This window comes from Haliotis cracherodii, unplaced genomic scaffold (assembly GCF_022045235.1).
Source record: "Haliotis cracherodii isolate W230 unplaced genomic scaffold, xgHalCrac1.p SCAF_13, whole genome shotgun sequence".
In the NCBI taxonomy this organism is placed as follows: domain Eukaryota; kingdom Metazoa; phylum Mollusca; class Gastropoda; order Lepetellida; family Haliotidae; genus Haliotis; species Haliotis cracherodii.
In genome coordinates this window covers 3,479,544-3,494,453 of record NW_027266268.1, presented here as the reverse complement: position 1 = coordinate 3,494,453, position 14,910 = coordinate 3,479,544, and the positions used below count along the sequence as shown (strand labels likewise).

The 14,910-nt window shown below is 41.8% G+C and overlaps 1 protein-coding gene across 1 annotated transcript in view; it reads right to left on the bottom strand.

The window, feature by feature from the left end:
• The window catches only part of LOC139458741 (coiled-coil-helix-coiled-coil-helix domain-containing protein 5-like), a 60,718-nt gene extending 48,896 nt beyond the window's left edge, over positions 1-11,822 (bottom strand). Inside the window, exons 1-4 of the mRNA XM_071240150.1 lie at positions 11,771-11,822; positions 10,668-10,736; positions 7,111-7,251; positions 6,212-6,357 (exon numbers count right to left, since the gene is read on the bottom strand). Of these exons, the coding sequence (XP_071096251.1) occupies positions 6,212-6,357; positions 7,111-7,251; positions 10,668-10,669 (289 nt within the window). The 5' untranslated portion in view covers positions 10,670-10,736; positions 11,771-11,822. The remainder of the gene's footprint in view (positions 1-6,211; positions 6,358-7,110; positions 7,252-10,667; positions 10,737-11,770) is intronic.
• Between the last annotated feature and the right edge of the window lie 3,088 nt (positions 11,823-14,910).

Genomic DNA, 14,910 nt, shown 5'->3' with positions numbered 1-14,910 from the left:
CGTGAGAACCTGGCGCCGAAACACACCAACATGACATGCACATGCACTTTGTTGGGCTGTAAAAACATTGGGTTTTCATTTGCATGCCATCACAATCTTACAGCAAGTAAACAGCAAAAATGTCAAGACTGACGGAAGCCAAACTCAACAACACCATCGGCCGACTGCAAACAGGAGATCCCCTTCCAGCTGTAGCCCAGGGTTTCCACGCTGCACCAACACCATTACAAGACTGTGGAACCGTTATCAGACTCCCCAGATCTCATTACCATGTAATCACAACTAGAGAACAGAACAGATTCATACGGCTACGTCACTTACATGATAGAACCACCACGGCCACCTCTACAACTACGCCAATACAAGGATTGCATAGAATATCCGCCCAGACAGTGAGGGTGCATTTACGTGCTGATGTTTTTGCGCTAGACGACCGGTTCAAGGTGTCATGTCCACAACTGCGATGGAGGCAAGTTTGGTTTAGTTTGGTCCTGTTTCATGCTTCGCTGAGTGATGGTAGACGTCATGCACGAAACTGCATACAGGACAGATTTGGTGATGGCAGTGTGATGATGTGGGCGTCCATCTCCTACACTGATAGAACAGACTTGGTGCAAGTTCTGGGGAATTTAACGGCACAATGTTACATGGATAAATTCTTCCGCCACACGTCCTTCCCTTGAGGCAACAAGTGAACATCATTTTGTCAAGAAGACAACGTCCGACCTCACAAAGCAAGACTGACAGCAGCCTTTTTGAGGAATCGCAGCATCCATGTCCTGCCATGGCCCTCCGGGTCTCCAGTGGAACATTTATGGGATGCACTGGATCAACGACTGCGAGCACATCAGAACAGAACAGAACTTTATTACGCCCAAGGCTACAAAAAATAGCATGTTGAGGTTAAACAGGAGATGTGACGTATAATAGTGATGGCAGCTTTAAAAGTTATTTCAATGTAGCCATTACTATTTTACAATATTTTGATAATTTTCAAGAAGATAGTATTTTTACAATGAAACATTTGTTGAAGTTTAAACATAGATGGATGTACAATAAGAGTCTTTGGTATGTATATTTGTCTTACTTCTTTAAAATATTCACATCTAAAAATATAATGATATTCATCCGCAATGTCTTGGCTTTTACAAACAGTACACTTTCTATCTAATAAAGGGGTGTGATTCCATCTTCCACATTCACTCGGTAAATAATGGCAAGTTCTGAAAACGGTAGTAGTGGTATGTACACTCGTTTTGGGAAATTACACAGATATGTTTCCAGTGAGATATTATCTTTAATGACTTTATAAAATTTTCCTTTACTTGAATTTGTGACATCAGAATTCCGCCGTTGTATAAACTGATCTTCCAAACAAGTTCTAATCACACAGGTAAGCCAATCAACTGATGAAAATGACTGATTTATCCAAACATTGTTATTACCTGTCATAACAAGAATATATTTAACAAACTTTGGTGTTGATTATTTACAGTGTAGTTATAATACAAATTTTTATACACAATTAATGAAAGTTTGGTGGCTTTTCCAGATAGCAATGTTCCCCAAAATGTGATGATTCTTGTCATGACAGTAATATACAGAGGTTTTCGGCCTGTTTCGCCGTATATCATATATAAAGGTGTACTTTTCTTTACAGGAATTAGTTTTCTTAAAAAAGATAAATGTACATTTTCAATCATTGATAAATTTTCAAAAGCCCATACTTCACATCCATATATTAACATTGGTAGAACAATAGCATCAAGTAGTTTTAACTGACAACTTATAGATAAGTTATAATATCTAGATTTTGTTAAGATAAAATGGACTGCCATCGCTGCCTTCTCACACAGTTCTTTCTTGTATACATTCAATGTACAGCTTTTATTAAATATAATACCTAAGTATTTGTATGATTTAACGTTTTCTAAATGTTTATTGCACAGAGAGAATTTGGTTTCGTGGTTTCTTGATTCCTCCAAAACATTTTACTTGGGACTTCTTTATGTTAATTTTCAATTTCCAGTGTTAACAGCATTGTTTGAATCCATCTAGTAGTTTCTGTAGGTCTTCCTTACAGTTTGCTATTAGTACTGTGTCATCTGTGACAGTCTTGAGATATAAGAAAAGGTTCAAGGTCATTTAGGAAGATGGTGAGGTGAGGTGAAATGGGGTTTAACGTCGCGTCCAAGATTATTGCGCTTTAAAGCGACGTTAGGAAGATGGAGAAAAGAAGAAGGGATAAGTTCTCTCCCTGTCTGACACCTTTAGTACATGAGAACATTGGACTTTTTTCATCTTTGTTAGTCACACATGATTTAATTCCTTTATACATATTGAGGATATCTCGTAGACATTAACCGTGTATACCTTCTTTAATAAGTTTACCCCAAAGTCCAATTCTCCAAATATTGTCAAATTCTTTTTCAAAGTCAATAAAACAACAGAATAATTTTTGTTTTCGATTCTTCAAGATGTCTATTAGGCTAAAAAGAGTAAATATGTGATCCATTGTCTAATATCCCTTCCTAAATCCTGCTTGCACTCTGATATAGCATCTATTATGTCCAAAAATGTGGTAAGTCTGTTATTAAGAACCCAGGTGAATAGTTTACTCAGACAACTGACTAATGTAATTGGCCGGTAATTCTCTGGATTATTAATGTCTTCTTTGTTTTTGTAAATTGGTTTTATGATTCCTTTTAGCCATGTTGTTGGGAAATGTCCACTGTCAAGTATCTTGTTAAACAAAAGTTCATAAGTTTTAAGCATAATATGTTGTGTACTTGTGATAAATTCATTTATAATGTTGTCTATCACACCTGCCTTGTTGTGTTTCAGCTGTGGTATAGCAGGCAAAATTTCAGGTGTTGTTATTGGCTGATTCAGAACAGTATCATGTGAGTCTGTATTAAATGTTCGTATCTGTTTCAATCTCACTATTTTCATTCTGTGCCCTAAAATATTCAAAAAGCTCATCAATCAGCAACAACCACAGAACCTCCGACAGTTGGCACAATCACTGCAGGGAGAGTGGGTGAACATTCCCCAGTCCACAATTCGTGATCTGATTGCTTCCACAGGACGACGATGTCAGTCAGTTTTGGGCTCTAATGGTGGCCATACAAGCTGTTGAGAATAGATGACTTTCACCTTGTAAATCTACTGTTCCATGTGTGCCATATGGCACTGGGTCAATGACAATGTGTGTCAATTTTGAACAATCGATAACCATCTGTTGACTATTTAAATAAAAAATAAATATACATCTAAAATCACTTTTGAGTATCTATTTTTGAAGAGTATATTTACACTAACAAACAAAACCTTAGGTCTTCCGACTTTCCTTGGTCTATGGCTTCATCCGTTCTGAACATTTAGCAACAGATAAAACAGTACAACTACCTGGTCACAACTTGTCCCATCTACTTTGCTAACAGGACTACGGACACCAGAATTACACTCAATCAGTCTGTTGTACCAGTGCTATCTCACAAAACACACCACTTTTCTATTTATCTTTTTGTAAACTGTAATGAGTTCTGTTTTTAGCCTACGTGCGTACCCTTGCCTCAAACCTAACACAAAAGCAATATAGTTTTTGAGGTACAATAGTGACAAGTAGGAGGTGAGGTTCTGAGACAACAGCATGGCTGGCCCAGTCACAGTGGACAGGTCAAACTGTCAGGCCTCTGTACAAGACCACTTTTCATGGAATCTCTCCATCACTTTATCCTTCTGTTATGGTGGGACTAACATTCGGGACTCGGGACTTGCTTGTAAGACAAAATACTGATTTACCATGTCAATAGTGTTCCTTACTCTCACAGGCCATCCCACATTTTATACTAGTGAGTGAGTGAGTATGGATTTACGCCGCTTTTAGCAATATTCCAGCAATATCCTGGCGGGGGACACCAGAAATCGGCATCAACCTGGGCAAGTGACTAAGTTCAAATGTGCCTCTGTTCACCCAGCAGAGAATGGGTACCCGAAATGTGAGATGGATGTGAAAACCCTCTAGCGCCCATAGGCAGCTTGCGTAATATACTACCCAGGGAGTTGAAAAATGATGACTGGAATGGATGTGGATCCACGGGTTGGGTACAAATAAACCACATTTGAGCAGATAATTGTATCTAGATAGTTTGGTTGGTTGGTTGGTTGTTTAACGCCTCACTCAGCAATATTCCAGCTATATGACGGCGATCTGTACATAATCAATTCTGGACCAGATAATCTAGTGATTGATATCATGAGCATCCATCCATGCAGTTGGGATACGATGACATGTTTCAATCAAGTCAGCAAGTCTGACCACCCGATTCCGCTAGTCGCCTCTTACGACAAGCATGGGTTGCTGAAAGACCTATTCTACCCCAGTTCTTCATGGGTCGTATCTGGATAGGTGTGGTTTATACATGTATAATATAATTCAACAATTCCGTTACCAATCAAGAACACTCTGCAGTCTTGCTTCAAATCTGGTTTAATACAGTACTTTATAATTACAATAAACATTCTAGACATTGTGACATATCTATTAAAAGACATGGTCTAATCATGGCCAGATTGGTCCAAAACATTTATATTATTTCAGGCAGGTCCTCTGTATACATGTATACTGACCCAATAAAGTTTTGAACAGTTGTGTGACTGTTTCTTACTGCATGACGTCATTGTCTGCATGTCGAAGTCACGACTGTCCTCATATAGTCCTTGACACCAACAAATAAACACACACACACTCACGGACTCACACCTCTCCCATACCCACAATCAGTTTGCTAGTACCCCTGTGTGAGGACAAACACACTCACTCACTCACTGTATGCTGGTGTCTGGGTCCGATGCAAAGCATCTTTCTTCTGTGTGGAATATTGAGGTCATGTCTCAGCGTGTTGGTCATCATTACATGTAATTATAAAGACAACAACATCAGGAAGAGTGATGAACTGATAAACCATAAGGCATGAACGCCTGAACTGACAAAAAACACAGACGAATATTGCACAAGAGCTGAGATGATTAACCAATTTGAGAAGCTATCAGCAAAGTGTAATTCAAAATTACTACGACAAGTAGACTGTCTTGGTAAATCATGTAACATATCACCAAGTAAAACTATAGTGTCGTGATATGTTTACACTTCACATACACAACCAGCAGTAAACAGCATGGGATCACAGCTCCAGATAAGCTTTTGGTGTTGTGGGTATACATTTACGCATACATTTTAAAATCATTGGGTATCAGTAATTCTATCTGGGTATTCAAATTTCTGTTACCCACTAGTTTTTACACATGTGGGTATTTAAGTTAAATATTTAAAAACACTATTCATCTAGTCCCTGACAAACTGGTGTCGTGTGGGCTCGAGAGCTTTATAGGACTCAAAAATACCATGATACTTCCACAAGAAAGTGTGATGGCAAATGATCATGATGTAACTGTCATCTTGGAGTTTGGCAAGGTTGACGGAATGTCTGTTTTTAATTTCAAAATAAGTTGCTGATTTGCTAATCGAATAAGCAGGGTTACTTCACAATATTTTGATGATACGCACAAGTTTTATTCTTGTAGCGTATCTGTAATGTTCGTTGCGTATTTGATATTTGATGATTTTATTTTACTGCATATTTCTGCATTTCTGATGCGTATTTTACGCAGATACGCGACTTATCTGGAGCACTGCATGGGATTAGTTGGCTTCAAAGAAGTTATGTATATGGCTGGTTCATCGACGTGTATGATTGTCTTGTTTGTTTGTTTACTTGTTTAACGCCACACTCGGCAACATCCAGCTGTATGATGGCGGTCTGAAACATAATCGAATCAGGACCAGACAATCAAGTGATCATGAGCATCTATCCACACAATTGTGATATGATGACATGCATCAACCAAGTCAGTGAGCCTGACCACCCGATCCCGTTAGTCGCCTCTTACGACAAGCATAGTCGCCTTTCAGCATGGGTTGCTGAAGACCTATTCTCCCCCCAATCTTCTCGAGGTGTATGAATGATTCAATGATGTGTGTGGCTGTGGATGAAACAATGAGCATATTGTTGTATTCAGGAGTGAATGCCATATGCCTCATGTATTTTCCTGGATTAGATCTTCATCACCATACACCTGACATGTACCACTGAAGATCATGTGCAGCTGATGTTTTGTCTGTCATGACTAGCTGTCAGACACTACTTACTGTATGAAGACACTTTCTGAGCACACTTGTTGAACTGGTCAAACTGAGGCCGGCAGTGCTCACTATGTATTGGGTTGGCCACCACACATGACTCATACTTCTCAAACTCAGAGGCACAGACTGTCTTGATCTTCTTAATGGTAGGCCTGTAACATAGTCACAGGTGTTAGCCTGTAATAGTCACAGGTGTTAGCCTGTAACATAGTCACAGGTGTTAGCTTGTAACATAGTCACAGATGTTAATCTGTAACATAGTCAAAGGAGTTAGTCTGTTACATAGTCACAGGTGTTAGTCTGTAACATAGTCACAGGTGTTAGTCTGTAACATAGTCACAGGTGTTAGTCTGTAACATAGTCACAGGTGTTAGCCTGTAATAGTCACCGGTGTTAGTCTGTAACACATGCACAGGTGTAAGTTAGTGTGTAAGACATTTTGTCCCTGATTACGAGTGACTGACTTCAAAAGCATAGTGCCAGTATGGAAAATCCGGCTACACATTGTAACCATCTGATCCTCATTCAATTGGCTCCTAAGACTAGCACTGGGAACCTGTTCTGCCACGCAATCCTGACAGAATCTGTCCTTTTTCACTTTTGTCCAAATGTAATGACATAGTTTTTAACCGAAGTGATGCAGGTCTCAGACGTTTACCACTTTGGTGAATCCCACGAGCACGGGTATGGTGCTGACAAACCTAGAAACATAATCGGGGCGAACCAGGATTCGAACTCACGATCATAGGTTTCTGGCGTGCCCAAGGGACACAACTCTGCACAGCAAATCGCAGAGCTTCAGACGACTGGGCCACCCATGCCCCCAGCCCAATAATTGCCCTTAATCTGTGTGTGAATGTCACTTCTCCTTGGAAGTCAATACAAGAAGAGCCCCGACAACGTACTCAGTCTCAGCACAGCTGGCTAGTTTCAGCCTTTGCTTGTTGCAGTCCAGGTGCCAGGTGTCGGGGAAGTTGCTGATGCAGGTGGCGTAGGTGTTGAGGTAGCGGCCACACTGACGCTCCACCAGTTGCATGGAGGCATTCCTGGTCAAAACAGTATACAAACTTAGTAACATTCACAGCCACTTTTCTATATTAAAGACAAATATATTTTTAATGAAGCACTATCAACATGACCAACTATTCAGTCATGTCACCCTGATCATGGTGACAGGCATCATTCTTGGTTCAGGCTCATTCCTTCTGGAGGTTTGGAGAAGCTGAAAGTTTCAGACAGAGGATGACAGATGAGGTACAACGTGAGCCGATGTACCTGGTGTGTTAGCCCATGTACCTGGTGTGTGAGCCCATGTACCTGGTGTGTTAGCCCATGTACCCTGTGTGTGAGTTATGTACCCTGTGTGTGAGCCCATGTACCTGGTGTGTTAGCCCATGTACCCTGTGTGAGCCCATGTACCCTGTGTGAGCCCATGTACCCTGTGTGTGAGCCCATGTACCCTGTGTGAGCCCATGTACCCTGTGTTTGAGCCCATGTACCCTGTGTGTGAGCCCATGTACCCTGTGTGTGAGCATATGTACCCTGTGTGTGAGCCCCTGTACCCTGTGTGTGAGCATATGTACCCTGTGTGTGAGCCCATGTGCCCTGTGTGTGAGCCCACGTACCCTGTGTGTAAGCCCACGTACCGTGTGTGTGAGCCCACGTACCCTGTGTGTGAGCCCATGTGCTCTGTAGGTGAGCCTATGTACCTGATGTGAGAGCCCACGTACCCTGTGTGTGAGCCCATGTACCTGGTGTGTGAGCCCATGTGCCCTGTTTGTGAGCCCCTGTACCCTGTGTGTGAGCCCATGTACCCTTTGTGTGAGCCCATGTACCCTGTGTGTGAGCCTATGTACCCTTTGTGTGAGCCCATGTACTCTGTGTGTGAGCCTATGTACCCTGTGTGTGAGCCTATGTACCCTGTGTGTGAGCCCATGTACCCTTTGTGTGAGCCTATGTACCCTTTGTGTGAGCCCATGTACCCTGTGTGTGAGCCCATGTGCCCTGTTTGTGAGCCCCTGTACCCTGTGTGTGAGCCCATGTACCCTGTGTGTGAGCCTATGTACCCTGTGTGCGAGCCCATGTACCCTGTGTGTGAGCCCATGTACCATGTGTGTGAGCCCATGTACCCTGTGTGTGAGCCCATGTGCCCTGTGTGTGAGCCCATGTACCTGGTGTGTGAGGCCATGTACCTGATGTGAGAGCCCACGTACCCTGTGTGTGAGCCCATGTACCTGGTGTGTGAGCCCATGTGCCCTGTTTGTGAGCCCCTGTACCCTGTGTGTGAGCCCATGTACCCTGTGTGTGAGCCCATGTACCCTGTGTGTGAGCCCATGTACCTGGTGTGTGAGCCTATGTACCCTGTGTGTGAGCCCATGTACCCTGTGTGTGAGCCTATGTACCCTGTGTGTGAGCCCATGTGCCCTGTGTGTGAGCCCCTGTAACCTGTGTGTGAGCCCATGTACCCTTTGTGTGAGCCCATGTACCCTTTGTGTGAGCCCATGTACCCTGTGTGTGAGCCCATGTACCCTGTGTGTGAGCCCATGTACCATGTGTGTGAGCCCATGTACCCTGTGTGTGAGCCGATGTGCCCTGTGTGTGAGCCTATGTACCCTGTGTGTGAGCCCATGTGCCCTGTGTGTGAGCCCCTGTAACCTGTGTGTGAGCCCATGTACCCTTTGTGTGAGCCCATGTACCCTTTGTGTGAGCCGATGTGCCCTGTGTGTGAGCCCATGTACCCTGTGTGTGAGCCGATGTGCCCTGTGTGTGAGCCCATGTACCCTGTGTGTGAGCCCATGTACCATGTGTGTGAGCCTATGTATCCTGTGTGTGAGCCTATGTACCCTGTGTGTGAGCCTATGTACCATGTGTGTGAGCCCATGTACCCTGTGTGTGAGCCCATGTACCATGTGTGTGAGCCTATGTATCCTGTGTGTGAGCCTATGTACCCTGTGTGTGAGCCTATGTACCCTGTGTGTGAGCCCATGTACCATGTGTGTGAGCCTATGTATCCTGTGTGTGAGCCCATGTACCCTGTGTGTGAGCCTATGTACCCTGTGTGTGAGCCCCTGTAACCTGTGTGTGAGCCCATGTACCCTTTGTGTGAGCCCATGTACCCTTTGTGTGAGCCCATGTACCCTGTGTGTGAGCCCATGTACCCTGTGTGTGAGCCCATGTACCATGTGTGTGAGCCCATGTACCCTGTGTGTGAGCCGATGTGCCCTGTGTGTGAGCCCATGTACCTGGTGTGTGAGCCCATGTACCCTGTGTGTGAGCCCCTGTACCTGGTGTGTGAGCCCCTGTACCCTGTGTGTGAGCCCCTGTACCCTGTGTGTGAGCCCCTGTACCCTGTGTGTGAGCCCCTGTACCCTGTGTGTGAGCCCCTGTACCCTGTGTGTGAGCCCATGTGCCCTGTGTGTGAGCCCATGTGCCCTGTGTGTGAGCCCATGTACCTGGTGTGTGAGACCATGTACCTGGTGTGTGAGCCCATGTACCCTGTGTGTGAGCCCATGTACTTGGTGTGTGAGCCCATGTACCTGGTGTGTGAGCCCATGTACCCTGTGTGTGAGCATATGTACCCTGTGTGTGAGCCCATGTACCTGGTGTGTGAGCCCATGTGCCCTGTGTGTGAGCCTATGTACCCTGTGTGTGAGCCTATGTACCCTGTGTGAGCCCATGTACCCTGTGTGTGAGCCCATGTACCTGGTGTGTGAGCCCATGTGCCCTGTGTGTGAGCCTATGTACCTGGTGTGTGAGCCCATGTACCCTGTGTGTGAGCCCATGTACCCTGTGTGTGAGCCCATGTACCTGGTGTGTGAGCCCATGTGCCCTGTGTGTGAGCCTATGTACCTGGTGTGTGAGCCCATGTACCCTGTGTGTGAGCCTATGTACCCTGTGTGTGAGCCTATGTACCCTGTGTGTGAGCCTATGTTCCCTGTGTGTGAGCCCATGTGCCCCATGTGTGAGCATATGTACCCTGTGTGTGAGCCCATGTACCCTGTGTGTGAGCCCATGTACCCTGTGTGTGAGCCTATGTACCCTGTGTGTGAGCCCATGTGGAACACAGGTACACTACACCTTATGCCCCGAGGGATAGGTTGACAACAAATTTATCTCACCAACATTTAATCCTACAGATCCGGAATATGTCCAAAGTTACATTGAGTAAAACACTTTGATTCAGATATTTTGACAGCTAGCAGACGAAGGAAACAAACGAGTTTCTTCCCTTTAACCAATGCATTTGGATAAACATCAGTTAAGTTCAGCTCAACAATACTTATTAGAGATAAGCAAGTTACCTAAGGTGCGTTACGATTGATTTCTCAGCGGGGTACATTGGGCTACAAGAAAAATAATTACCCAAATAATTAACTAATCAGAAGCTAGTATTTAAATGTAAGGTGAGATAAATCCTGTTGTATATGAAACCAAACAAGAAATGATCACCAAGATCACCTACATTTTGTCCAAGTCCAGTTCCTTCAGCTGAATACACGAGCTGTCACATTTCAACTCTGCATCCTTGTACCTGCATACATGGATTGAAAGATGATAATCAGCATGATGATGATACAGGTCAGAGACTTCCATACTATTTTTGTGAATCCTACAAGCAAGGGTCATCAGGGTGATAACCAGTGGAGGTCTCTGAACTGAACCCACAAACAGCGGATCCTGGCATGACTAAGACATGCAACTTTCTTTATCATATTCCTGAGCCTTGAGTAAATAAAACTAATTAAATTGCAAAATATGTTTTGTTTCTACCAACTTTAAAAAATACATGTATGCTGTAACTCTTATAATAAAGTATGTGATTCTACACTGTCAAATATTCAAGACATGAATTTCAGAAATAAAAGATTCTGTAAAAAATAATCAGTTTGGTCTTTTCAATATGTATCAAACTGGACAAAATGTGTAATGAATATTAGGGCTGGGACGGGTAACTTGTGAACTCGGGTCAGGTGGGTACCGAGCAGGACCCGGGTACCCACAGGACTACCCAGACACGTGTTTAATCACGTGATATATCGTTTAATGGCAAAGATTATCTAGAACTCTTTGGTTACACTATAAGTGACTAATGTTTCCATTTCTTTCTGACTATGTGCCGCTCCTCTGGACTTTATATTTTTGAATAAAGATAAAACTTCTCTCAACTTCAGTTTATGCATGGCCAAATCGTTTTATACGAGTAGATTCTATCTAAATATACTTTGCCAGGGCTACGTCAAACTATTCCCAAACGGACATTTGGACTCTTCTCTGAGACCTACAGCGGGTACCCGGGTAGTGTCGGGTAATAGGGTGGTGGGTACCTGGGTAGTAAATGTGAACTCGTCCCAGCCCTAATGAATATCACATCTAGTTCTCTATAATGCAGTATGTATCATGTAATAATATAATAATGTTGAAGATGCTGCTATTAGAAGCATGTCTCTGACGCTCAGCTTTATCTGTTCAAAGTAAACATAACTGATAAGTGACGATGCTGACTGTTATGTAAAAGCATGCAATTGTGTAATGTTATCATCAGCTGACCGCCGTGTTTTGCCTTACACTTTTTGAACTCAAGATTCCTTATCCACAACAGAAACACATGTTTTGCACGTCGGAGAAAATTACATGAAACCAGCCGAGTTGTTGATCACGTCAATGATAAAAATATATATATCAGAATAATAACATTTTACTAAATAGTCAATGATGCAATCATTCAAGTCCCAAATTAGACGTAATTTTGAATTAATTATCAACTTTCATGGAATTGTAACCGTGGAAAACATTTGCTGCGGAATTTGAGACTTCAAGATGGCTGCGCCCTTAACCCTCATGGTGCCTGGACGTCAGTCAGCCTGCAAACCGCTCAGTGCCGCACTGTGCTGACGTCGCGGTTACAAAAACGTATACATTGTATTAAAAGTGTTGCAACGTCTTTATTTCTTCACACAGTGTAACCAAATTGTATAACATGCAACTCGAGCTGATTGTCTTTCCAACAGTATCTAAAGTCACCAAATCCAAAAGATCTATGCACTGCCCAGCCATCGATAAAAGTGCTGGTATTATAAGTTTCCTAATTTTCCACATTAATCGTAATATGGACGCACCCGAATATGGCAAGCAAAGTCAAGTAAGCGCCCTTGTTTGAAATCTAAATGACCAATAATTCATATCTTTGGCAAGTACATGTCCTAACAGTGATAGACATATGATATTTATGTTGAAGTACACATTCACTGAGAATTTTCCGTGAGTTATATTTACCGATAATAAATCCCGATGAAATTGTGCGTGTTTTTGACGTCAAAACAAAATTGACGGAAGTGGTCGTAATTAATGATCATACGCAGACTGTTTCAAAGATTATGTCCCAATACGAATGACAGTTTGGAATGTATATCTTGAAGAAATCCCGGTTACGTCCATGTATGTTTCAGTGACCGTGCTCTTTTATTAGTTATAAAAACAACTTCGGGGTAACTGACATCGTACATTTTCAAAGGACAAAATGTGAAAGATCGCTAAACAGCCCTAACAATACTCAAATTGACATCGCTCAATATCGGGCATCATTATTATTTCTTAATAATTAACAAGATTATACTAACGCTACACAACCCAAGAGTAAGTACATGTAGATTCAATCAAAATTGTTGAAACGTTTTCATGGGCAGCAAATCTATTCAACAAAACTATTTTCGATCACTCGCAACTCGGGCGCCATATGTCATTGTTTCACTATGGCCACCAGAAAACATACAAAGAGGTTATCACGCGAGTGTGTTTGGGGATGGTAAATATCCTGCATTAGGAATAAACATTGTATTTAGCGAGCCTTGGCGAGCTAAATACATAGTGTTTATTCCTAATACAGGATATTTACCATCCCTAAACACACAAGCGTGATAACCTCTTTATCATATAATGTCATTCTTCAATTCCGTGCTTGAAAATCGCTTCCCCTCACTCACAAACATTACCTAAACATTGCGAGTTTTCCTGGAATGCGCGCATTAATATTTATTACGTCACAGGGTAGGTGATGTGTCAATCGGACAGTGACAGTAGCCAATATAGTTCAAACTGAAATCTGTTTCTTATACAGTGGCGAAGCAACATACACGCAAAACAACAGTTGTTTTACTTGCCTTTCGCGACAATCCATCGGTCTGTCCGCTAGAGTAACTGCCCTTTGTCAAAGGGAAGCTACTCTAACCCTAGTCTATGAGACATCACGGCCTGTGATTGTTCACAGTCGGCCTGTTCTGTCATAACGTTAAGAAGTGTAGTCAGATGTATACACAGCGCCAAAACGAAACAAGGTAACAATTCATACATATTTCGCCTAAACCCAACTATTTTTATTTGTGGAAAAGGTTTCAAGCCGCAGAGGTCTACAAGCACAGATATGGCTTCTGATCCGGCTTGGCTAGGCCTAGTGCCCTCGCAAAATTGTTTCGAAATTTATATCTCCAAAGTTGCCCAAACTTATAAAATGCCTTAGTTACGTCGCAGTTCGACACTGACTTTCAGTATATAAGACTGTTTTTTTAAATAATTGTATCAAATATCCCTGTAGTTTATCCAGATTCACGATGGTTAATTCTGACTCGATCGCCGAATGACGAGTGCGACGCCATGTTTGTTTATAAACAGTGAAAGTAGTCCCTACTTGACCTTTGATATTTGCATCTCTATCCGCATATGACCACTGATGACCCCAACGGATATCGTTTTTATCCGTTGGCTTTATCCTGCCGAGAAACCTACCCATTATATGATAAATCCTCGTATCGGCTCGTATTTCGCACTTGGCTGCCTAACTTTGACCTTTGCTCAAAATATACTTGTATGGCCAGTCCATGAAATACCACTTTTTCTTTCATTTATTCATTTGATTTATAAATACGACTTTAGAAGTGTATTCACACCTAGCCAGGTATATATGTACATGTACATTTAAGGACATACGTGATAGTTTATTTCCACTAGTTTCCCATTCCATCCCATTCTACTAAAGGAAAAGTTTGAAATAGATAATGATCGTAGGTCAATGAAAGTAATGGAATTATTTGTCATAAAAGGAAAAATATATTCTTGGTATTGAACTTCGAAAATTTAACCAGCAAAATCTTTAATAAAAATGGTTTATTATTAATTTTGGCCTAGCTAAACTACAGCTTGGAGGGAATTTTATACAAATTAAAATGGTGAAAAAAAACCCACAAGAATGCATTGATTTTGCTCTTAGACAAATATCTATTTAAAAAAAAATATCTATTTCATACTTAGGATACAAAACAAAGTGGAATCTAATTACTACTATGTCACCGGTCGAAGTATTTGGTAATTTAGATAATGCAAAGTGAAAAAAAAGAAATAAATATAACTATATAAAACATCAAAACAAAATCACATTTACACTGAAAACTTTTTGTCTTTCAGAAATTGATTATCTATATATTGTGAGTAGATCTAATTACTTTTACTGTTTATGTTATAAATTGAACCATTCGAGATTCCAATAGATGAAGCTAAAATGTTAAAAATCTAGGTTGTTTAATATTGGATCCATTTTGACAGCTTTCTCACTGTACTCAACTAAATGCACATTATATTTTTGGAATATCAAGCATTCAAAGAGATATGAAAAGCACATGTCAACATACCAAAATTAGAAAACTGCACCAAATATT